At 42.0% G+C, this 26,879-nt stretch overlaps 2 protein-coding genes across 2 annotated transcripts in view; one reads left to right on the plus strand and one right to left on the minus strand.

Moving 5' to 3' along the window:
- The window catches only part of LOC126292035 (amyloid-beta-like protein), a 1,795,419-nt gene that overhangs the window by 1,391,569 nt on the left and 376,971 nt on the right, over window positions 1-26,879 (plus strand). The window lies entirely within an intron of this gene.
- On the minus strand, window positions 1,282-21,212 carry LOC126292050 (uncharacterized). Its single transcript, XM_049985852.1, has 6 exons — window positions 21,163-21,212; window positions 16,381-16,498; window positions 16,030-16,210; window positions 11,469-11,554; window positions 10,624-10,774; window positions 1,282-2,998 (listed from the first exon to the last, which is right to left on the minus strand). Exons 2-6 carry the CDS (start codon window positions 16,453-16,455, stop codon window positions 2,922-2,924), a joined length of 570 nt encoding a protein of 189 aa, XP_049841809.1. The 5' UTR covers window positions 16,456-16,498; window positions 21,163-21,212; the 3' UTR covers window positions 1,282-2,921.

Raw genomic sequence — 26,879 nt, forward strand, 5'->3', positions numbered from 1 at the left:
CCGCTGCAAAGTGAAAATCTGATTCTGAAATTATTTAATTGATTATAGCTTCACATACAAACGTGCTGTGTGTTAAATTACTACTATTTTGTGCTATTCTGTTCGTGTTATAGGTGTATAGTAACATAATGACATTAATACTTTTTCTTAATCAGTTTGTTTACACACGTCAGTATGCACAAACATTATGTATTTCAGTAGCTTGGAACTTGTGGTTGTTTACAACATACAGCAAAGTCAGCCATTCTCTAAGTGTCTTCTTCTGGTATATATTGCTAATTTATGATGCTTCTCAGTCAATAGATGCACTTCTGTGCTTGTTCGGATGCCGGAACTGAGACAGGCTCAATACATTTGCTGCCCTGTGACCCACCAGTTCATGTGAGCACAGGAAAAGTAAATTAACGCAGATTCTTTAATAGTTCACTTTCAGTCCTCTGTTACTATGCTTTCTCAAAGCAAAATCTTTTACTTTCACCACCGAGGGCAGCACGTACAACTCGGCTATGCCGCGCATGTCAACACGTGCGCGAGAATCGGTATAAATACCGCGACTGCACCTGGGCTCTTCAGTAGTTGTGTACTCACCTGATGATGGCCGGACGTCTCTGGGCCGAAATATCGTGGCAGAATGTCGACGCGATCCGGCTGCATACCCGGAAATTATTAGAAGAACAAATACGCCGGGAAAATTTCAGAAGTCACATCAAAATCTGTAACTTTCTTGAACTACGAGACACACTTGGCAAAAGAGGCGGAGTCAGAACCAGAAAGAAGAAGAAAACGTTAACACTCGCAACGCCAAACATGGGGATTTTGTTTGGTGACTCCCTGTGTAGTTACTTCCAGAGGAATTTTCTACCATTCGCCAAATAGTGCTACACTTAAAAAGTAGACAAAAATCCGTATAAAATTTGGAACCATGTCTTTTTATGGAACCTAACGACTTCAGCAGTCAAGTCTAGCCACGAACTGACATGTTTCGTCAGAAACAGATAGCAATTGTTGAGCAGACATACCATTGGTTAGTATTAAAAATGAGCGTGTTATCTGTGGAAACGTAATAACAACAGCTGGATTAAGGGAGTGTCTGAAGTAACCAATATACATTATGTAGATTTTTATACTTTTGTGAACATTTCATTGTTTTTGCTATGTGTGTCTTATTGTATTTCACAATACTGTGCCATAATAATTAGTACGATGCAATGCATAATGGGCATTTATTATGCATGTATTTTATAAGGTAAAATAACAGCCTAAATAAATGGTAAAACGTAATTTATTAATGTCACTAAAAATATATTTAATCATTAATCTATACTTGTCTTTCTCGAACAAAGCACATGAAATATACAATAATAGGTTAAATTTTTTTATAAAAGCAGTGAATTACTCTTTTTTTAGCGCACTGAACAACACAGTCATCGCATTCCATTACTTAGACAATTATTGTATGGAAACCATCATCTCTTTGATGTGAAATTTTTCTTTCTTGCTGTATTTACAATCACAAACATTTTTAGAACGATAATATCTCGTACAGAGTTTGGATTATGCCAAAAGTACGTGAAATAAATCAACCTTTAGTTCTACAGATACGATTGTGAAAAATATCAGTATTTTGCTAACATTTTTGCAGAGTGTCATTGAAGCTTCTTTATTATTTAAGAGTGTTCCTTTCTACACAAATCTTACGATGGCTTTTATGTAGAGATCTTAGATAAGTATGTGCAGAAATTTATTAAATAGCATTAGTACTGTCTATCATTCCTTCTACCAATTCTGAAGTAAAAAATGTTTCAACACTTCGCCTGAAACGGAAATTTTTTGAAAGGGGACGAGTGTATTAAAACACATCGGTAAACATTTTTTCACCTGTATCATTTGATAATGAGGCGCTATCAGTTTTTAAATTTCCTCTGCATTTACAGTCTAAAAGAAAAAAAACCGGAATTTACCAAATGAAATCGGTATTACACAAACATTTATCTATGGGCTTAATAATCTCCAATACGGTGCAAATCTTGTCCTAGTGGAGTTTTAGCGTCTGTAGTTAACTGAGAAAAAGCTATGAAACATCAACTCCTATTTTGCATAATAATCGGACGTGATGCATAGAAGTGGATGTCATAACAGCATAAAAAATATTTGACAGTTGTTTTTGAGGAATCTCAATCTATTTGAAGCAATATAAAGATGAATACTTCACTTTTTATACTAAACTTCCAACATGATTGTACCAGTTAATGAGTAGATTATGACTGCATTTTTAAATCTGTTAAATAATTATATGAAATACTGAAAATCGAATTTTTGTTACCCCTGGAAATCGTTGAGAGAGGCAGCCTGTAACTGAGAAATAGCACTGTGTGCAGCTTTAGTGATTTAGTAATACAGGTCCCTGAGCAACCTCCCAAATTTTGTCAGTGTAATTAGTATTGTATACAGATGCAACTGTAAACACAAAGCTCAAACATCGCCGAATATTAAAACCGCAATCATGACATTAATATTGGTAATTCACATGTGTGATAATGCAAGAGGTAAATGTGTTAAAATTCATGCATTAGGTATAAATAGGAAAAATTGTATAACCACATTATGATAGGGCATCGGGCTTGACCACCCATCACATGACTTTCATATGGGTTGAAATATTGACATGGCAAAGGTAAAAGGCATGCACTGTTTATATTATCTATGGTCTAAGTTAAAGTCAACACGTAACAGGTGAGAAGTGTGACTCCAGCGATGGATGCATTAAGCTCTGACACTTCGTAGATGTGCACACACAGAATTTTGTAGTCGCAGAACTGACTTGGTTCAAGTCATTGTCCAACAGCGATGTGTTGCAGATAAAGTGTAGAGACGGAAACTTGCACCGGACTCCACTTCGCTTCAGACACGCGCTGTCTTGCCTAAGTGCGTCCCTGGCTGCGTTCACACAGAGACTGGCACAAGCTGGACACCACCAGTAGGATGTACACATTCAGCACTGAAATGAGACAAGCGTGAGATCACATCAGCTGACACTGAACGTAAATACAGGCTGTTTGAAGATGGTTTAACCACACTATATATTCTACTTCACTGAACGTCGAAACTTGGAACAAATTTTAACGCGCAGCACTATGAGCAATCAGCCTCGTGGCTCCCTGTTGTTGTTGTTGTGGTCTTCAGTCCAGAGACTGGTTTGATGCAGCTCTCCATGCTACTCTATCCTGTGCAAGCTCCTTCATCTCGAAGTAACTACTGCGACCTACATCCTTCTGAATCTGCTTAGTGTATTATCTCTTGGTCTCCCTCTTCGATTTTTACCCTCCGCGCTGCCCTCCAATACTAAATTGGTGATCCCTCGATACCTCAGAACATGTCCTACCAACCGATCCCTTCTTCTGGTCAAGTTGTGCCACAAACTTCTCTTCTCCCCAATTCTATTCAATACTTCCTCATTAGTTATGTGATCTACCTACCCATCTAATATTCAGCATTCTTCTGTAGCACCACATTTCGAAAGCTTCTATTCTCTTCTTTTCCAAACTATTTATCGTCCATGTTTCACTTCCATACATGTCTACACTCCATACAAATACTTTCCGAAACTACTTCCTGACACTTAAATCTATACTCGATATTAACGAATATCTCTTCTTCAGAAACGTTTTCCTTGCCATTGCCGGTCTATATTTTATATCCTCTCTACTTCGACCATCATCAGTTATTTTGCTCCCCAAATAGCAAAACTCCTTTACTACTTTAAGTGTCTCATTTCCTAATGTAATTCCCTCAGCGTCACCCGACTTAATTCGACTACATTCCATTAACCTCGTTTTGCTTTTATTTGTGTTCATCTTGTGCCCTCCTTTAAAGACACTGTCCATTCCGTTCAACTGCTCTTCCAAGTCCTTTGCTGTCTGACAGAATTGCAATGTCATCGGAGAACCTCAAAGTTTTTATTTCTTCTCCGTGGATTTTAATACCTACTCCGAACTTTTCTTTTCTTTTCTTTCCTTTATTGCTTCCTTAGTATACAGATTGAATAACAATCAATTCGACACTAAATTAGTTAGTTAACGATTATTTTTACACATCACATCCTTCAAATCTGCGCCCCTTGCTTAACGGTGCTATGGAGTCTTACCTCAAGCCATGGAATGAACAGTCTAATGAGTACAGTATCCATTCACTTTACTAAATTGAAGTCCCTTGCCGCGTTCTTATGTCTGTGACGGCGAATCTCAGGGACTGCTGTAGAGATTTTGATACTGTTTTCACTAATGCACTGACTTACAGCGAAGGTTTTTGTATAGAGATTGGTCAGAAACAGTCTGAAGAACTTGTAACTGTGGTGCAAGGCACGCTGTGCTGAGAAATAATTGTTAAGAAAAAAATTCGATACGTTAAAACGTTTCCGAGTTCAAATGTTCAAATGTGTGTGAAATCTTATGGGACTTAACTGCTAAGGTCATCAGCCCCTAAGCTCACATACTGCTTAACCTAAATTATCCCACCAGCTTGGTAGTGAAGGATCTTGTGTGTAATATTGGAACATTATCAAATAATGTAGTTCATGAAATAAGTTCGTGGCTTGCGCAAAATAATTTGATGCTAAATCACAGTAAGACTCAGCTTTAACACAATTCAACAAGAACATATTTTGATCAGACAGAATGGGCATATTATAAGCGAGACGGAACAGTTCAAGTTCCTATTCGGATGGATAGTAAGCTGTTGCGGAAAGCCCATGTTCAGGATCTTGTTCAGAAACTAAATGCTGCTTTATTTACCATTAGAACAGTATCTGAAATAAGTTACAGTTCAACACGAAAAGTAGTCTACTTCGCATATTTTCATACGCCTATGTTATATGGTATTACTTTTTGGGGTAATACTTATGATTCAAAAAGGGTATTTTTTGCTCAAAAACCGGCTGTTCGAGCTATTTGTGGTGTAAGTTCGAGAACCTCTTGTCCGTCACTATTCAGTAGTCTGGGAATTCTGACATTGCCCTCACAGTATATATATTCTTTAATGTCGTTTGTTGTTAGCAATATTAGCTTATTCCAAAGAGTTAGCAGCTTTCACTCAGTTAATACTAGGCAGAAATCAAATGTACATGTGGAATGCACTTCCTTGACTTTTGTGCAGAAAGCAGTGCACTATTCTGCTGCATCCATTTTCAACAAGCTACCACAAGAAGTCAAAAATCTTAGCACTAGCCCAAACGCTTTTAAGTCTAAACTGAAAAGTTTCCTCATAGCTCACTTATATTCTGTCGACGAGCTCTTGTAAGAGCTGAAAAATTAAGCAAATTCCAGTGATACGTTGTTAATTTTCTTTATTTAAACTTACGAATTGCGGCCTGAATACGTTTCTTGTATTTCATTTTATCTGTTTCTACTATCGTGTTATAATTTCATGCATTGACTCGTTCCATGACCATGGAGACTTCACCTTAATTTGGTCCCACGAAACAATAAATAAATAAATAAATAAATAAATTCCAAGGACAAACACATACACCCATGCCCGTGGGAGGACTCGAACCTCCGCCAGGACCAGCCGCTCAGTCCATGACTGCAGCGCCTGAGACCGCACAGCTAATCCCTCGCGGCGTTTCCGAGTTAATTAGAATCGAAATTAGCCAATCAGACCACTGCGCGAGCAAATTCAAGCGTCCCACAATATACAACTAATGACAGTTGTTCTGATAGCGTAGATGGTAGTGCACGAGACTGCACAGCGTTTGGATCGGTTCGCCACTTACTACTGTCCGACGCCCAGTTTTTGTATCACGCCCTTCTTCGGTTTTAGGAAACCAAACGGAGAACACGCTTGCAGTCGCCGCCCCTGGCGGGCCGTTTGAATTTCCGCACACAGCGGCCTAATTGAATATGGACAGGCACCAACAGACAACTGAACACATTCCTAGAACATCTAAGTTAACAACACAAAGACATACAATTCACCATGGAGCTAGGTGACAAATCCATTAACCTTTTAGACCTTGACATAGATAACATCACAGATACACATACTTTCAAAATTCACAGAAAACCCACAACAGACACGGTAATACCCTCATGTTCCCAACACCCAATAACAGAAGAGAAGTTTGTGGCACAACTTGACCAGAAGAAGGGATCGGTTGGTAGGACATGTTCTGAGGCATCAAGGGATCACCAATTTAGTATTGGAGGGCAGCGTGGAGGGTAAAAATCGTAGAGGGAGAACAAGAAATGAATACACTAAGCAAATTCAGAAGGATGTAGGTTGCAGTAGGTACTGGGAGATGAAGAACCTTGCGCAGGATAGAGTAGCATGGAGAGCTGCATCAAACCAGTCTCTGCACTGAAGACCACAACAACAACAACAACAACAACAACAACAACAATGATGGCTATAACCCTGAATTAGTTGACAAAGAAACTAAATTTTGCCCTACATTTATACCCCCTCTACAATAAGAACTACACCACAAACCAACTGGTGTACTATTCCATATGTAGGTAAGCTATCGGACAAACTAGCCAAAACACTGAAATCCCAAAACTATAAAAGTTCATTTCATGTAAGAGGCATTAGAGCTAATCTCCTATTCAACAGCTAGGACAAAACAGATAAACTAAGCAACAGTGGGGTCTACAAAATAACCTGCACTGACTGCAATAAACTGTACATTGGTAAAACGGGCTGGGCCATAGCAACAAGGCTGACTGAACATGAATGCAGCTGGAGGTTAAATAAATCAGACTCCACCTTTGCTGAACATGTGCTAAGGAAGGCACAAATATCTAACACACACAGAAGTGATACAAATAGCCAACAAAGGCAGAAAACTCAGCCTACTAGAAGCACTTGAAATTAACAAACACTTAGCCCTAAATCCGCAGCTAGTCCTAAATGACCAATTGCAACTGAGCACAACACCACTCTTAAACTTTACACAATACAGTAGACCTGCTACTAACCACAAAGTGTCCCAATAGTAAACAAATTCACAGCCCAGTATAATGTACTATGCCTTATGTGTGTACATTCCTAACTGTAACTCAACTGTAACAAAGTAATATTTGGTATATATTAATGCACAATTTTCTAATAAAAAATGTAACACCCAAAGAAAACATCACTGTTGTACAACCAACAATTAATGTCCAGTACAACTGTTTCCAACAAATACCAAAAAATTGTAATTTTGTTATAATGTGTATTCTAAACAATTCTAATTATTGTCATACATGGTACTGACAAACCATAAAATATGAGTTATTATGTTAAATAAGAGTTTTACAGAACAAAAAGACCCGTTTGACAATTCCAAAGACAATACCACAACTAAAGATTGTAAGTAAATGCGTTGTATCTTAGTCCAGAATGCTTGGTTCGTAAGAACACAAGCTCCTTGTAAACAACAGCCAGTAGTTACCTGAAGATGGTCTAATAAGCCGAAAACTAGTTCATACAAATAAAAATCAGTAGAACAAAAAACCGCCTAACTGTTATTCAACCCTCAATAATTGAATAACTTCGATACTAACTCGGAAACGGTGAAACTTGTGGAAATTTTTTCGTAATAGTTATTTCTCACCATAACCTACCTTGCAATACCCTTACAATCTTTTCAGACAGTTCGTGACTACCCTGTATAAATTATTATCGCTACGCCAGACAATTTCTTCAGCTGTAGAAGCCCAGGTGTACTTCTGTCAAGCCAGGACAGGTCACTGAAGTGGGCTGAGAGTAAACTGAAGGAAGACGAAAGCAATCAGGAGCAGCAGATACAAAATTTGCAGTGACCTTAACATCAAAACTGGGGGCTATGAAGTAGGTGATTAAACAATTTTGTTGCCTTGTAAGCTAAATTATACGTGATGACGAAGCAGCGAGGATATGAGAAGCAGACTAAGAATGGACTTGGCCACAAGTTGTCCGTTAGTGTTAAACATCAGCCTTAATTTTAGGGAGAAATTTCTGAAAAGGTACGCCTGGAGCACAGCACTGTACGGAAGTGAATCATGGACAAAGGGAATCCCTGAAAAGAACAAAAAAGAATCGAAGTATTTCAAGAGCGGAATGATAAGGAATGAGAAGGTTCTCTGCAAAATAGGTGAAGAGAGGAACATCTATGGTACTAAATCTATGGCACTGAAAGGAACTGTAGAGGGTAGAAAATGTAATAGAAGGCAGAGATTGGAGAAGATCAACCAAATAATTGAAGATGATCGATGAAGAGGTTGATACTGGAGATGATGACGTGGTAGGCTGTATCTAAGAAGTCGGAATACTGGTGGAAAAAGAGTTGTTCTCGACGACTCGGACATAATTTTTGTTTGGTCTGATGAATGGGAGCTTGCTTCAAGTGTGGGTAACTGTAAGTTAATGCGCTTTGTTGAGAGAAATTTCTGCACCGTTCGACTATACACTTCCTAACGAAAAGAGAGAGACCTAGAAAAGGATAAGGAAACATACTTCATGGGTTGATAGGGTATGTGATTACAGCATAGTCAAATTTACAAACAACTTGGCAGTTATACTACTATTAATAAAGAGTGCATTGTCTGTATCTACTTGGGAACCAATTTTTCTTCATGCACCATATTCTAGTCACCATTGACTAGGTTATTTTGTCATTAATACTGTGTATTCTACAACAGATTTCACCAATGGTATTCGCCGAGAAAACCTGAATCCCTGAATTGAGAACAAATTTGAAGGACCAGTGTTAAGACACACTAATGAACTGGTCTGCTGCCTGTGTTATTAATGCCGCTTGAGGACAAAATAGAGGTGATTATGCTTCGTGCAGAGGCACATGGCTAGTCATTTTTGTCTGCTTGTGCTTCCAAGTAAAACACGAAATGGAATGACTGTACATGGTACAAAGTACGCTATGCTATGCGCTGTACAGCGGTTGCGGATTATCTACGAGGCACGTTCAGAAAGTAAGTGTACTGTCATCATAAAGGGCTATGTTTTTTTTGTTTTTTTTTTTGTTTCTTGTTGTTTCAGGGTTGGCAACACTGAGTAGTCGAGGAGGATTCCTTGACAAGGGCAAGAATGGCAGGAACACGGTACTACGTAAGCTCAGGATGTAGTATCCAGCTGCTTGAAAGCTGTCGGTAAGAAATACCAAGTGGGAGCCACGTGCTGTGATCTGCTTTCAACTCGTGGAAGGAATAGCACCTACCTAAATTTTTTCGCGAATCAAAACCGTTTACGGCTAAAGTGTTAGGAACAGAAAGAGTGTATTTAAGTGGTGTAGGGATTTTAATGAAAGCAGTACAAATTTTCATGACGGTCAGAGAAGCGGAAGACCTTCCATTTTGACTGATGGGTTTGTGCAAAGAATGGAGAAAACTGTTCCTGAAGACAACCGGTTGATAGTTAATGAAATTTCTGCGATGTTTCCACCACACTCTTACACGAGACACTCACAGAAACGCTGGGATACCGGACACGGTGCGCGAGATGGTCCCGAAACAGCTGACAGAGCAGTACAAGAAAAATTGGGCCAGTAGCGCCCGCGAATTTCTTGACCGACTTGAACTGGAAGGTGAGAGTTTTCTGAGCTCTGTTGTGACTGGAGATGAGATCGAGTGTGGTTCATTACGCTGCTGAAACAAAAGACAGTCGTCACAGTGGCGTCACACTAATACTACGTCTGGCAGAAAATTCAAAACTACCATTTCGGACCCAAAAAAAAAAAAGCGGCCTCATTGTTTAGAGACCTGCCTGAGGGGGAGACCATCAGTGGGCAATCACGTTGTTAAGACACTAAAAAATCTCAAGAGCAAAAGAATCCTGCCGAGAGAAGTGTGCTTTTTACACGACAAGGACCTTCCTCACAGTCTTTGCCACCAAGGCGTACTAGCAGTAATTTCGTTGGGATGTTTTGAACCACTCTCCCTTTCCCCCGGTCTTTGTGCCTTCAGATTATCATCTTTTCACGTCAATGAAGGCACACATGAGTGCAATTAAATTTACAGCCGACGAGCAGGTACCGAAAGAGGTTATTACGTTGGGGAAAGACATTGGAGCAGAACTCTTTGAGAAGAGTATAAAGGAGGTTGTGCCATAGCACTGAGCGGGGTAGCGATTACGTGGAAACCTAGTCAACAAGTGTATCAACAATATCTCGCAATTGTTCTTCAGATACACATTATCTAAAAAGATAAAAAATCAAGTACACTTTGTGAATATGCCTCATATGTAGTTGACCTACAATACCAAGTTCAAATGGCTCTGAGCACTATGGGACTTAACTTCTGAGGTCATTAGTCCCCTAGAACTTAGAACTACTTAAAACTAACTAACCTAAGGACATCACACACACACCCATGCCCGAGGCAGGATTCGAACCTGCGGCCGTAGCGGTCGCGCGATTCCAGACTGTAGCGCCTAGAAACGCTCGGCCGGCCAATACGAAGTAGCTAGTCATGTGTACCCTACGGCTACGCCACTCCAAAAATTCTCCCGATAAATCCAAGTCGTCCATCTGCACTCCATGAACTTGAGTTTGTGTGTATTCCTCCGTATTTGCACCACTGTGTCACAATATTCTCGCTCTTAGTCGACGCAGACCATACTACCTCAGAAAAAATAAATATAGGTACTTACTAAGGCAAATGTAGACTGCACCAACCACAGGATAGTGGGATATCTCGACAGCGTGAAAAAAGCGCGCACATGCGATAACGCTTACAACAGTCATCGTTATGATGACTAGGCTTTGCACGATCATCCACGGTAGGAGCAGAACTGGCTTACTCTGAAATACAAAGCAAACAAAAACCATGTCTTAAGTACATCGTGGGTTTAGAGCTACTTAGTTAGCAAAATACTCCTAATGACTTGTATTTTAAGGGTCTGTATCAGTGTTATGTAGCACTCAGTATTAATTATCAGCAAATTAATTACTAACATTGACGCCATATGGAGGTTTGCCTAAAATCATTCTTCCCACGCACAGGTTAGCTAGGAAGAGATTGTCGTACCCTCCGCCACACACCGAAGGTATCTCGCGGAACATAAGTGTGGAATAGAAGGCCATATTAACCCTCCCCCCCCCTGTATTAGACACACTGCCAAGTAATATGGTTCCCTTCACAAGGACACAAATCCAAATTGCAGTAGTGTCATTCGATTCGCCTCTGGCTAATGATGCGCGAAAGTCAAGTAAACTTTATTTTGGGTCCAAAAAAGGAGTGATCTTTGTGTATTCCATGGCGCCGCGAACATCACTATCGTTTGAAGAATGCTGTAAAATAATTCTGTAATTGGTCTTTAACTATTTACAGTCAGTTGTCCTCTCCCTCTGTTTCTGTGGGAGGCCTCATGAAATAGAAAAATTATGAAGTAGCAACCATAATTTATTGTATCAGGAGCTCCAGATGTTGTTACCGTCCCCTGCTTTGCCCAGTTTCTGCTAAAAATCACATACTTCTGTAATTCGATATATTTACCTCACTCGCTCCAAAGAAGAGAAGCGTAGCACTCACTGCCTGCGTAATGCCAAACACAAGGCATACGATAAGCTGCGTCTTCGTAACTGAAACAGTAACAGGAAAATTAATGATTAGAACTTTCTGAGGTGAGCTGTTAATCCTCGTATAAAATACACAATCTTTCGTCTTGGTCGCCAAAATTCTTTATTGGCCAATCACCGCACGTTCTGCGCTTTCGGTCAGCCTCATCATGAGATCAACATACATCTATGCAAGGTACTTTATCATGTGTTTCATATAGTACCCTCACCTGCCCCATTATCAACTCGAATAGGGGTGATAGTATCGCATGCACTGTGTGATGAGTCGCTTAATATCCTCGTGTGTAGATCTGGTGATGGGGTAACCTAAAATGCGTAACGTATGGTGATGGATCAGCATCGAACTTTGGTGATCATAAGAAAAAGAGGCTACCATTAGTGCCATACAACGGCGTCATGTCTTTTAAGACAATATATCCGAAAAGGGAAAAACACTAGCGGATTCACAGTTAATCATTCAGTCCTGCTATCAGCTGACAGATCATTCCCCATGCAAACCAATACATTCAGTAAACTTGTTCACATGGTAATGAACTGCTTCCTTTCAAATTTCAATGTATAATATTATCAATACGCATATTGAACTCATTTTCCACTAGAATTCCACAACTACATCTCTACCATTTTGCATTTAGGTTATCTGCTGCATACAGTTCATATGTAATGTCTTGCAAATGGTGTTGACCATCTCCAATGTATAATTCAAATTCCTTGTTTGAAGCTGTTGTGTTGGCAGAAGAGCCAACACCGTGTTACGAATGGAGGCGAAAATCCACGCGTTTTAGCTCACGCAAGCTGGCGTGAGGAGGGAAGAACTATACTGACGTCAGGTCTGGAACATGACAAGGAATGAGAATTCAGAAAGCGGACGTAATTAATTTGATACTTAACTTCAATCCATTAATGATGAACATCGCTCTTGACGGTACACGAGTCACAATATTATCTGTTCAGAAGTCATAGTAACTGAATATGTTGCCTTGCTAGGTCCTAGTAAAGGACGTAGTTGAAGGCTATGCTAAACTGTCGTCTCTGGAATTGAGAGCGTCTGTATACAGATAACCATCGCTAGCAAAGTCGGCTGTACAACTGAGGCGAGTGCTAGGAAGTCTCTCTAGACCTGCCGTGTGGCGGCGCTCGGTCTGCAATCACTGATAGTGGCGACACGCGGGTCCGACTTACACTAACCGATTTAAAGGCTACCACCTAGCAAGTGTCGTGTCTGGCGGTGACACCACAGAAGTACATTTTTGTCGGGCCTAATATGACATTCCTCTTATACCAGATAGTCTAAATTAATGTCTCGTCCATTGTTTCTACCAAAATCTTTGGCAGAGTACATTTTGCACTGGAAATGAAGTATATGATGTTGAAAGCCTTACAGTGCTTAAATTATTGCTGGTATTGCTTGTATATGTCTATTGTAGTGACGTTATGTCTTAAAAGTGTTATTTGAGTGGATACCGTTGTTGATTCACAAATGTATGGTTCCCAATAGATCAATCTTTTTTTTATTGTGTCTCTTCTTTCACTTTCGAATCACTACTGATAGCAACCTAGGGAATTTCCGACTTTGTTCTTCGGTGCATAGTAACAACTTTCCTCGATGATAATATTCTGCAGATGCTCGGTACGTGGTACGACTTATGGATACCAACCGTCAGGCGTCTCAGAACTGGTGACGAGATTGCAAGTTTCCCTTAGACGCCGATAGTGGTCATAGAGAATCTGGTGGACCCAGTGGTACGCACCCACTGAGCCACATCTGCAGTGGCTGCCTGCTGCTAGCACCCCTCAGCTTCTGCAATGTAGGAGAGCTGTAAGCGGCCACTTGATACCACTTGCACTTCGATCCTTACTGCTACAGCACCATGGTTTGTGCTTAGTACCAGTGAGCCTCATTCTAGTTGCTATTGTCTGAGCTGGACTTTGTTCGCTTTGAGAAATACAGGTTGAGTAACATTACACCGTACCAGGGTTTCGCAGATACAGTACTATTTATTTACGTCATAGTTCCGTAAGAAATAACAATTTTAATATGACAAATAGTACACTACTGGGCACTAAAATTGCTACACCAAGAAGAAATGCAGATGATAAACGGGTATTCATTGGACAAATATATTATACTAGAACTGACATGTGATTACATTTTCAGGCAATTTGGGTGCGTAGATCTTGAGAAAACAGTACCCAGAACAACCACCTCTGGCCGTCATAACGGCCTTGATACGCCTGGGCATTGAGTCAAACAGAGCTTGGATGGCGTGTACAGGTACAGCTGCCCATGCAGCTTCAACACGATACCACAGTTCATCAAGAGTAGTGACTGGCGTGTTGTGACGAGCCAGCTGCTCAGACACCATTGGCCATACGTTTTCAATTGGTGAGAGATCTGGAGAATGTGCTGGCCAGGGAAGCACTCGAACATTTTCTGTATCCAGAAAGGCCCGTACAGGACCTGCAACATGCGGTCGTGAATTATCCTGCTGAAATGTAGGGTTTCGCAGGGATCGAATGAAGGGTAGAGCCACGGGTCGTAACACGTGTGAAATGTAACATCCACTGTTCAAAGTGCCGTCAATGCGAACAAGAGGTGAACGAGACGTGTAACCAATGGCACCCCATACCATCACGCCGAGTGATACGCCGATATGGCGATGACGAATACACGCTTCCAATGTGCGTTCACCGCGATGTCGCCAAACATGGATGCGACCATCATGATGCTGTAAACAAAACCTGGATTCATTCGAAAAAATGACGTTTTGCCATTCGTGCACCCAGGTTCGTCGTCGAGTACACCATCGCAGGCGCTCCTGTCTGTGATACAGCGTCAAGGGTAACCGCAGCCATGGTCTCAGAGCTGATAGTCCATGCTGTTGCAAACGTCGTCGAACTGTTCGTCCACATGGTTGCTGTCTTGCAAACGTCCCCATCTGTTGACTCAGGGATCGAGATGTGGCTGCACGATCCGTTACAGCCATGCGGATAAGATGCCTGTCATCTCGACTGCTAGTGATACGAGGCCGTTGAGATCCAGCAAGGCGTTCCGTATTACCTTCCTGAACCCACCGATTTCATATTCTGCTAACAGTCATTAGATCTCGACCAACGCGAACAGCAATGTCGCGATACGATAAACCGCAATCGCGATAGGCTTCAATCCGACCTTTATCAAAGTCGGAAACGTGATGGTACTCATTTCTCCTCCTTACACGAGGCATCACAACAACGTTTCACCAGGCAACGCCGATCAACTGCTGTGTATGAGAAATCGGTTGAAAACTTTCCTCATGTCAGCACGTTGTAGGTGTCGCCACCGGCGCCAACCTTGTGTGAAAGCTCTGAAAAGCTAATCATTTGCATTTCACCGAATCTTCTTCCTGACGGTTAAATTTCGCGTTGTAGCACGTCATCTTCGTGGTGTAGCAATGTTAATGGCCAGTGGTGTATTAAGTTCATTTGAGTGTCTATAGTGACATTGTGAGTAATACTGACTGCGAACTAATAAAGTTTATACTGGCAATACTTGTACTTGTGTTGGTGCTGCCATTAGTAATGATAATAGTAATGATAACAATAATGATAGTGGCATATAAAAATATTTCATAAGTTCACAAAATAGATGGTTCTGGGGAAAGGAAATTTAAGGAGACTGTACAATCTAAGAATATTGGGAAACGGGGAAGATCTGCTTGGGAAGGAGGATGTACGAGGGAAACAACTGTGTACGAGTGGTGATCATAATTGTTACTTTGTGTTCGTAAACAGGGTGAGTCAGCTGTCCCTAGCGATGTCGTTTTATGCAACCTGCATTACTTCTGTATTAGAAATGGTATCTAGACTGGCGACAGTCATGCAATCGATATGGTGCTCTCTGACGTTTGGGCGACTGTTCAGAAAAGGAATCGTACAGCAACAATACAAGTGAAGATCGGCCATGAGTTACACGGTATTTTTTGGCCAAGAGACACCTTACTTCCGCCATGTTTACCTTACTGCCTCCATTCTCTCTTCATGCAATCGGCGGTGTAGTTAGTATATGTTATTGATGTCTGTGTAAGTTTATTCTGTTTATATTACTTAACTGTTAGTAAATGGCTCAGAAACGTTGCCTTGTGAAGTGAGTTTTACCATCAGAAACAACGTAGTTAACGGGAGATACCAAAATGAGAAGTATGGAAGTAACAGCTTCTCAGTATATAATCCAATGAGAAGTTCGATACCTGACTCGCCACAGTAATGTGCCGAAGTATTCTCGTAAACAAAATTCGTACAACAGGTCTAAGATGTCTTCTTGTATGCCTACTTTACCACTTACTTGGCGACGTTCTAACAATCTGCTCCTCATCTCCAGAGCAAACAGGTCAACAATATTGTTCTGTCACGTCAGGTTGCATAAAACGAAAGCGGTAGGGGCAGCTGAATCAGCCAGTGTATTGTGCGACTAGAAATGCGAATTTTGTGGCGCTCACCTTTCAACAGGCGCAGCACTTTGCCCAGTTTGTTGCAGTAGCCGGAATCCTCGCTACTGAAATCCAAAACAACAACTTGAAAATTCTCATCATGTGGGAAACTGCTAAAGTTGTCCATTGCATTGCTGTAGTTCTCATGCAGACATATCGCTGCCATTCCTATCTCGAACACACTGGCGACCTGAAAAAAATACATTTAGTTAATTGTTTCCAGACTATGCTTCATACAATGTAATAAAATTTTTTAAGACACACATACGCTGATGCGCTATATTCACTTTTTTTGTTACCTTGAAACTGTTCAGGCTGACGGCATACACGGACACACCCACATATAAATATGTAACTTACCAGATATATGACGGCAATTACTTTGGTGCCCGTCTTGAGGGAACAGCCACAGCAAGATTGTTTTAGGGCTGCCATTTCCACAAAACTGCGTTCTTCTTTTCGCCACAAAGTAGTTGGTCTGTAACAAAGTTACGGGCAGTTACACGCTATCCACATTCCAGGAAGGACGTTTCAAAAGTAATTACCAGAAAAGCTTATACAGGACCTTTTAGACGTAACACAATTTTTAGAAATGTAATAATTAAGTCGAAAATGCATCGAAATAAAAATTTCTATTTTATTTTCAGCTGCATACACTCCCCTGTAAGTGTTGTTAAATTATATCATGCATATGTGAGACAGGGTTGTAACCTATCCCCGATGTTATTCAATCTGTATATTGAGCAAGCAGTAAAGGAAACAAAAGAAAAATTCAGAGTACGTATTAAAATCCATGGAGAAGAAATAAAAACTTTGAGGTTCGCCGATGGCATTGTAATTGTATCAGAAACATTCTGTCACAGATAGCAAAGGACTTGGAAGAGCAGTTGAACGGGATGGACAGTGTCTTGAAAGGAGGATATAAGATGAACATCAACAAAAGCAAAACGAAGATAATGGAATGTACTCGAATTAAGTCGGGTGATGCTAAGGGGATAAGGAAATGAGACACTTAAAGTAGTAAAGGAGTTTTGCTATTTGGGGAGCAAAATAACTGATGATGGTCGAAGTAGAGAGGATATGAAATGTAGACTGGCAATGACAAGAAAAAAGCGTTTCTCAAGAAGAGAAATTTGTTAACATCGAGTATAGATTTAAGTGTCAGGAAGTCGTTTCTGAAAGTATTTGAACGGAGTGTAGCCATGTATGGAAGTGAAACATGGACTATAAATAGTTTGGACAAGAAGAGAATAGAAGCTTTAGAAATGTGGTGCTACAGAAGGATGCTAAGGATTAGATGGATAGATCACATAAGTAATGAGGAGGTATTGAATAGGATTGGGGAGAAGATGAGTTTGTGGCACAAGACTAGAAGAAGGGATCGGTTGGTAGGACATAATCTGAGGCATCAAGGGATCACCAATTTAGTACTGGAGGGCAGCGCGGAGGGTAAAAGTCGAAGAGGGAAACCAAGAGATGAATACACTAAACAGATTCAGAATTATGTAGGTTGCAGTAGGTACTGCGAGATGAAGAAGCTTGCACATGATAGAGTAGTATGGACAACTGCATCAAACCAGTCTCAGGACTGAAGACCACAACAATAACACTTTCGCCTACACTGTCTCAGCTGGTAGTTACTTGGTCTATGTCCTTTCACAGACATCTCTGTTGTTTTCGTTGCTGGCACGTTGTATGTATTTCTTAAATTGGAGAAATGTAGACACTGAACTTCACATAACGCCGTGAAAAGAAGTCTCATAGCATAAGGTCATAAGATTTGGGAGGCAGTTTTGAGTCGTCACCGAGCGAGATCATAAAGGGAGTTTTTCACGGAATAGGGTTATTGTTTCGCAGGTTGTGTGACACGTAACCCCGTCCTGCTAACCCAAATATTGGCTGCATCCACTCCATACAGAGCAGGCCAGAACTTGTTTTCTGCAAGTACGATCAGTTTTTTATGCAAGGATTAGCGGTGACTGCTTTATCTTCCATTTGAAGCGTATTTAAAATCATTGAAACCACAACGCAATACACCGCGAAAACACGATACGAGATGTCACATCGTACACACCACAAAGCACTCGATTATGGATTCAGATTTCTCGGTTTCGATCAGCGTTCGGTTCTAGGATCTTTATCTGTCACTTAGCACTTAATTCAACCCTGGTACCGTATGTTAATGTGAAATATGCCGAGCTGCACTTGGTGCAAAGTCCATATAAAACTGCAGATCCCCATGTACGTGTCTGGGAAATTTAGTTCAAAGATCTGATGAAGGTAACGGCATAGCACCTTCAGTGACTTACTACGGCACTGGAGTGTTCGAAACAACCTTGAGTATGATCGTAGCTTTACTTTATTTTTTAAAATCGGAGGATAGAATAGCAAAAAATGGTTCAAATGCCTCTGAATACAATGGGGCTAAACATCTGAGGTCATCAGTCCCCTATAACGTAGAACTACTCAAACCTAACTAACCTAAGGACATCACACACGTCCATGCCCGAGCCAGGATTCGAACCTGCGACCGTAGCAGTCGAACGGTTCTGGACTGAAGCGCCTAGAACCGCTCGGCCACCGCGACCGGCATATAAAAACAGTTAGACATCGTTGTATGAAGGAAGAGTTTGTACGTTTCTGTACAGCTTTTGTGAAACGACTTCCTCACATTATAGCAGAAATTTATCATAGGCCGCTGGAACCACGAGGCGATCCAAGCGATTGGAAAAAAGTAATAATAAACAAAAATAAGATAAATAGTAAGCACATAACATTCAACTAACGAATCAAAAACAGGCTGCCAAAAGAACGTTGCTACACACTGCGGAAAGTCCTTTTACATGTCAGAAAAATGTTCTCTCATATTACAGATTCAAGCGTAAACTGGTAAAAAAAATTGTCATCAGTGGGGTTCGAACTCTGGACCATTGATACGAAGACCGCGCGCTCTACCAACTCACCCACGAGAGATTTATGAACCAATAACTGACAGACAAGGTTTTCCTATGCTCTGCAGTTCTGTTATTACTTTTAATTACCGTTTACACAGTTTCTGCTGGACAACATACAGCACAAACTAAATCGGTGTTTTGGTTGATCCTCCATCGACATACAACGTTTGGTTCCGATCTGACTGTCAGACATGTGGAGGTTTGGGTTTTCGCGGGCTACATCGTTCTCCTTTGCCTTACGCGGCAAACATCTTCTATACAATGCCTCTGGAAACATCTGAACATTTTGGCAATCTTGGTTACGAACGTGCTCATCATACGAGCACCAGCGATCAAATGCACTGAGCTTCTACATAATGCACTCAAAAGTACCCAGAGCACATTTCCGACCACGGCTGACACTGGCAACCTATTCGGGACGTCGCAGGGATGCCGTTCGTGGTCAGATGCAACAGGGCTACCTGCAGGACCGGCTAGCATGTGCATTTATCTTGAAGTCGGGACTTTTCACACAGTTTCCATAACTTTGTCCAGCCCCTCAAAGTGCCAGACTGAGATTCATCCGAGTAGTGGAAGTTTTTACACGAAAGTATTGGTCTACTGAACACTCGTTCCACCGACAAATGTTTGCAAAGCAGGCGCGAAAGCGTCCCGGAACTGATCATCAAACTCCTGTGGCAGACGCTACAAGAAAGGCGTTGCGCATCAGGGAGACGTTTACAGATTCAGAGCGCGTACTTTCTACCAAGGGAACCTCCCCATCGCACCCCCCTCAGATTTAGTTAAAGTTGGCACACTGCATAGGCCTTGAAAAACTGAACACAGATCAAGCGAGAAAACAGGAAGAAGTTGTGTGGAACTATGAAAAAAAAAGCAAAGTATACAAACTGAGTAGTCCATGCAACATCAAGGATAGTGTGAGTCCAGGAGCGCCGTGGTCCTGTGGTTAGCGTGAGCAGCTGCGGATGGAGAGGTCTTTGGTTCAAGTCTTCCCTCGAGTGAAAAGTTTACTTTCTTTATTTTCGCAAATTTATGGTCTGTCCGTTCGTTCATTGACGTTTTTGTTCATTGTGATAAGTTTAGTGTCTGCGTTTTGCGACCGCACCGCAAAACCGTAGACGAAAGGAATTGCCTCTCCAGTGGAAACCAAAAACATTTGATCGCAATGTCACAGGTCAACCGATTCCTCCATAAGAAAACACGTCTGATATATTCTATACGACACTCGTGACGGCATGTGCGTCACGTGAGAGGAATATGTTGTCGATCCACCTAACTTATACACTTGACGAATGGGTAAAAAGATTCTTCTACCCAGCCCGATTTAGGTTTTCTTGTGGATGGGATAATCACTCCCAAAAAAGTGATGAAAGCGTAAGAGTTTGTCACATATACTGGAAATAAAAAGTTGAACTTTTCATTCGAGGGAAGTCTTTAACCAAGTACCTCTCGTTCCACAGCTACTCACGCTAACCACGGGACCACGGCGCTCCTGAGCTCAGATTCTGCTTTATGTTGCGTATCTTGCGTATGGACTACTCAGTTTGTATATTTTGCTTATTTTTTCATAGTTCCACACAACTTCTTCCTGTTTTCTCGATTGATCTGTGTTCAGTTTTTCAAGACCTATCTACTAACCGAGCGAGGTGGCGCAGTGGTTAGCACACTGGACTCGCATTCGGGAGGAAGACGGTTCAATCCCGTCTCCAGCCTTCCTGATTTAGGTTTTCCGTGATTTCCCTAAATCGTTTCAGGCAAATGCCGGGATGGTTCCTTTGAAAGGGCACGGCCGATTTCCTTCCCCATCCTTCCCTAACCCGAGCTTGTGCTCCGTCTCTAATGACCTCGTTGTTGACGGGACGTTAAACAACACTTACCTAATCTATCTACTGTGCCAACTTATAACTAAATCTGAGGGACTTGCGATGGAGAGGTTCCCTTGTAAGAAGAACCAGGCAATCTATTACTTCCTCCAACGTACGTCTCTTCCTATTCGACCACGATGATAAAATCGGAGAAATTAAAGCTCATATGGAGGTTTAGCGTCTGCATTTTTCCCACTGAATCATTCCGAACGGAACAGGAATACGAAGAAAAATTGCTAGCACCAGTATCCTCGACCACACTACGAAAAATAAGTGTTACATGTAGAACTAATGAGGCTAGAGCCTCCAGAGCGAGTACTCACCAGGATGTGTAGGCAGCCTCGCCGCTCTCCAGTCTATGGCGACGCGTCTTCTGGTCGCTGGCGCACGCCGCTGCTTCGACCACGCCCAAGCTTGCTCGCTTTATCGACATTTTCTGCGCACTCTGTGACGTCACACAGTGACGCTTCTGCGCGAGATCTTCCCTCTTTCTGTTCTTATCCTCTTTTTGCCTAGTACTACTAGACAAACGTATTTTGTCAGATAATGGGGATGAGTTACGAAAGAATACTCTAACGGGTTTTAGACACTGATCGGCCAGAATTTTTTGGCCACCTTCCTAGCAGCCAGCATGTCCACCTTTGGCATGGATAACAGTGGTGACGCGTCGTGGCGTGGATGCAGTGAGCCCTTGATAGGCCGCTGGAGGGAGCTGGCACCGTACGTGCACATACAAGCCAACTAATTCCAGTGAATTTCTGGAAGGGGAACGATGAGCTCTGACAGCACTTTCCATCACATCCCAGATGTGTTCGCCGGCCGGGGTGGCCGAGCGGTTCTAGGCGCTACAGTCTGGAACCGTGCGACCGCTACGGTCGCAGGTTTGAATCCTGCCTCGCGCATGGTTGTGTGTGAAGTCCTTAGGTTAGTTAGGTTTAAGTAGTTGTGAGTTCTAGGGGACTGATGACCTCAGAAGTTAAGTCCCATAGTGCTCAGAGCCATTTGAACCATTTAAACCAGATGTTTTCCATCAGGTTTAACCTGTGTTCCTCGAACTACTGTTTCTTGTCCTTGTGACATGACGCATTATCTTACTGAAAAATGCCACTGCCATCAGGAAACATGGTCGTCATGAAGGCGTGTGTCAGCGACCAGTGTAGGTTACGCCTTAGTTGTGAAAGGTATGTGCTGAGATTCGATCAGGTTAGAGCCAGCGAAAAATGTCGATAGTTCCCAACCGCAAGATTGGAAGAGTAGTAAGCTAACAGAGCGAGGTGCACGCGGTAGAAGTTTGAGTAGTGGTGAGGAGATGCGCAGAGACATCAGACGTGTTTAGAGTCGGAGCTAGATGCCTGCAGGAGGCAGCCGGGTCGTGACAGCATCAAAGTAAGAATTGGCGCTACGCACATAATAAGCTATATTTTGAGCGAAACTCGGCACATACCTGGGGAAACTAGAAAGAATAATTAATAAAATAGATTTTCTTTGGTTAAATAATGTATAAAAGCTAGATAGAAATCCCATTGTTGTTGCAATAAGCGTTTTGTGAAACTTTCTCGTAAATCCATGCTATAGAAGTTTTTGTTAGTTTTTCACATGTGCCTTAAAAATTTGAACAACAAATATTTTCTAGATAGAATTAGTGTTTCATCTCACACCTTATGTCGTTCTCCGCATCCTGTGCTTGCATTGAACCAAAAGGTATATTAAAGTAAAGTTCCCATGAGTAAAGCTAATAATTTCATTTATCAGAGTAAAATAATCTATATACCATTGCACAGTTGGCAAATTATTCAGATCAGAACAGAATTTTTATTAAGTAACAAACTGGGCCAAAATGAGTAAAGTTATCTAGAATGACAATATTATGCCATTGCCCTACGGCTGAGTTGAATATATGTTTTATTATCGGCTAAACGGGAAGGAGTGCACGAGCTAAGTCCACAGACGCAGTCAGATGCAGGTTGGTGACCTTCATTTATTTTCACCACTAAACTTTCATGCAGTCAGATGTGTACTTTAAGTATTAATTTTTCAACAATAATTTCAAGCAGCCAGATAAAATTCAGTTCAGTTAATCCGCAGTCAGATGCAAGTTTTATTAAAGACTAAAGCAGTCACATGCAGTTCAGTCTAGTTTAAATAGAGATTTTTTATTAACAACACTTTCAGTTGTTATGATGCCTTGAACGAGCTCCTCTCGACCCATGAATGCCGACATGAATGTTCCCCAGAGCATAATGGAGCCGCCATCAGCTTGTCTCAGTCCCACAGCACATGCGTCGAGAAACTGTATACGCGCATTCCCATGGGTATGATGGATGTATTGGGATTCATCAGACTGTGCAGCTCTCTGCCACTGCGCCAAAGTCCAATGCTGATGGTACCATGCCACTTCAGTTGTAGTTGCCGATGTCGTGGTTTATTTATTATCGTATTCATCAATTACAATAATATACATTTATCAAAACAAAGAAATATATATAAAAATGACCATGTGAGATTATATATAGTACACAAGTTTTAAAACGGCTCAGACTACACTCGGATTTTGATGGACTCGATCGAGTGGAGGTCCTCGTAGTATGCTTGATGGAGCTATTCAATGCCACCAGGGAAGTGTCTGATTGGACAGTCATTCACAATGTGGCTCATTCTTTGGGTGTCACCACAGTCACTTGAAACGCCCCACTTGTGCATGTTGTATTTGCACCTACCCTCTTCTGTACGATATCTGTCCAACTGCACCCACACCTCCCTTGGTTGGTGGAAGCCTGGAACTGGAACTGTTGGGTTGTCTACAAGTTCGTGGTTTCGGGTTCTTGTAGCTTGCCACTCACGTTTCCACTCGGCGTCCTGGTCGAATCCTGTGGATAGCATTTGGATTCCCCTTTCATATGCTGGTCTTCTAGGTTTGAGGCGTTTCCTGGGTAGTGATAGCAAATCGTCATGAACAGGGATCGAGGTGTTTTCAGAAACTTGCTGATAGAGGCTGTAAAGAGTAGCCTCTCATCGGAGGCCTTGTGGACAGATGTTTGAAAGCACTGGTAGCCAGCAAGTAGGTGTAGATCGGACTGTACCACTAATTACTCTCATAACTGAGTTCAGTTGGACGTCTACTCTCACTACGTGGGCGCTTCGGATCCAAACTGTTGCACAGTATTCTGCTGCAGAGTATACCAGTGGAAGGGATGCTCCTCGGAGGACTGATGTGGTTGCTCCCCATGTACTGCCTGCCAGCTTTCTCACAAGGTTCACTCGTGTTTGTATCTTCTTCGCCAAGTTGGAAAGGTGTTTTTTGTATGTTAAAGTTCTTTCAAGAGGGCCGAACTGTGGACTGATCTTTGCTAATAAAAGACGATTAGATCGGTGTAATAGGCTTACCTCGGTTTTAGAAACATTTGGTCTCAGTCGCCATGTCTCAAAATACTCATAAAGTTTAGTAAAGCTGTTCGTTAGATGTTCTTCACATTCAGAAAGGTCTTCACTCTGATATAAAATTGCCAGGTCATCTGCATATTGAAATTTTCAGCAGGTCAGCTGTGTAGAGGTTGAATAACACTGGAGCAAGAACAGAGCCCTGAGGTAATTCGTTATTGAGTACATGCCATCTGCTTTTCTCTTCTCCTTGGTGTACTTAAAACCACCTATTCCTTAACATGTTACTTAAGAGTTTGCCTAGAGATGTCGTGGTGTTAACATTGGCAAATGCATGGGTCATCGGCTGCGGAAGCCCAGCATTAGGAGAGTTCGGTGCACTGTGTGTTCAGACACACCTGTGCTCTGCCCAGCACTAAAGTCTGATGTTACTTCCGCTACAGTTCGCCGCCTGTCCTGTTTTACCAGTTTGACCAGCCTATGGCGCCCGACATCTGTAATGAGGGACTGCCGCCTAACCCCCACGACGTCCACCATGTGTTGACGCTCACCACAGCACTCCTCGAACGCCCGATGGCCGTGCCGAGCCATCACAGTCTACCCTCAGTCAAACTCAGATAGATCCGCACATCTTCCCCATTCTACACACTGACAGCACACTCACTGATACTACATGTACCGTGCGTAGTCTGACTGGCAGTCATTCCACGCCAGGTGACGCTGCTATCTCCTGGACGGGTTAACATCGATAGTAGGGAGGTGGTCATAATGTTCTGGCTCATCAGTGTAAGTGAAGTGTAGCTAATTATGGAGGTACAGAGTGGATTGTAATTGTCGCATGGCAACGAAACTTGGTAGATGTGCTAATGTGTTAATCAGGAACCGATGCACGCTGAAAAAAAAAAAACAGTTCCAGTTTTGGCCACTAGTTTCAAATCTAGCGCTCTACACTGTTTGTATGATGGTATGATATCCGCGCTGTCATCTGACAAGCCATAACGTCAGTAAAAAGTACAGCTTTCGGAAAGAGAAACCATGAGCTGTTAGTGGAACTGTTCTGTGTTAATGCCAGCAATTACAGTGCTGCATTTAGGGAATTTCGCCGACTGAAAGATATGAGATGAGGCCCGATGTCATTAAACGCCATGCACCTGAAAGATCACCTTACCTGAATCCATGCGACTTTTGGCTCTGCAGATACCTGAAAGAACGCATTTAGTAGTGACACATTTGGTCTCTACCTCATCTGAAGGCCAGTATAAAGAAACACATCGCTCAGATTCTACCTAAACTGTTGCGAGCAACTGTTGAACAGGTCATTTTACGGATGCAGCATCTCACTGACGTCGTTGACGCTCATACTGATCAAATTGTATAAGTGGTTGATGATAATAAAATCGTCATTGTACCATGCCTCTCTCACTTGTTGGGCCATTTCTGCCCCATTACATGTCGAAGGATTTCTGTATGTCTTTCTTATATTCACAGAGCCAGACTTGAACGAAGTGGCCAACATTGGAACCAAATATATTTTTTTAATACAGCGTAAATCGGTTCCGCATTAACATATCGGAATACCTGCCAAGTTTCGCTGACGTACGATAATTACGAGGGTTTTCCAGAAAATAATGCAGTGCATTGTTTTTTTCTCAGTCGAAAACTATTCTACGAATGCGAAACGTTACGTGTGTATTATTTGAAGTATCTTGAGTCAGTGTGCCAAGTTTCCATCTCTTCCGACAGATAGTGTAGCTGCAGAATAGTTTCAAAATGGCGTCTGTAGGTGATGTACTTTACAAGCAACGTGCCGTCATTGAATTTCTCACTGCAGGGAAAGAAACTGCGAAGAATATTCACAAACACTTGTGCAAAGTCTATGGAGCATATGCTGTCGACAGAAGTACAAAAAAATGGTTCAAATGGCTCTGAGCTCTATGCGACTTAACTTCAGAGGTCATCAGTCGCCTAGAACTTAGAACTAATTAAACCTAACTAACGTAAGGACATCACACACATCCATGCTCAAGGGAGGATTCGAACCTGTGAACGTAGCGGTCGCTCGGCTCCAGACTGTAGCGCCTAGAACCGCACGGCCACTCCGGCCGACGACAGAAGTACAGTTAGTCGCTGAGCAAAGAGGGTGACGTCACGAGAAGATGGTTCGGGGAGTTCCACGATTGGTAGCGGTCTGGGAGACCATCCACGGCTGTCACACCTGACCTGCTGCAGAGAGCTGATGTTCGCATTCTCCATTAAAGGGTGCCATTCGTGGAAGACATTTTGAGGACGATGAGGAGGTGATTGACACAGTGAATCACTGGCTACGCCACTGGGATAAGGATTGATACCGACAGGGCATACACGCCGTTGTTTCGCTCTGGAGGAAGACCGTAGAACGGGATGGAGATTACGTGGTGTGTAGATAAAACACCATTCTTTCGTGTGTGTAATACTCATTAAGTTCAATAAAGAATTGTCGAATAAAAAAGTGCGATGCATTACTTGCTGGGCAACGCTTGTACAATCCATATTGGTCCTATGTGATAAGCTGCACTTTAGTTGTAATTATCGGGTGTAATGTTACAAATAAGACGCATGCATGTCCGAAGGAGAAATTGCATTGTACTTCTGAGCAACACAGGAACTGCAATATCGTATTTAT

This window comes from Schistocerca gregaria, chromosome 9, assembly GCF_023897955.1.
Source record: "Schistocerca gregaria isolate iqSchGreg1 chromosome 9, iqSchGreg1.2, whole genome shotgun sequence".
NCBI lineage: Eukaryota > Metazoa > Arthropoda > Insecta > Orthoptera > Acrididae > Schistocerca > Schistocerca gregaria.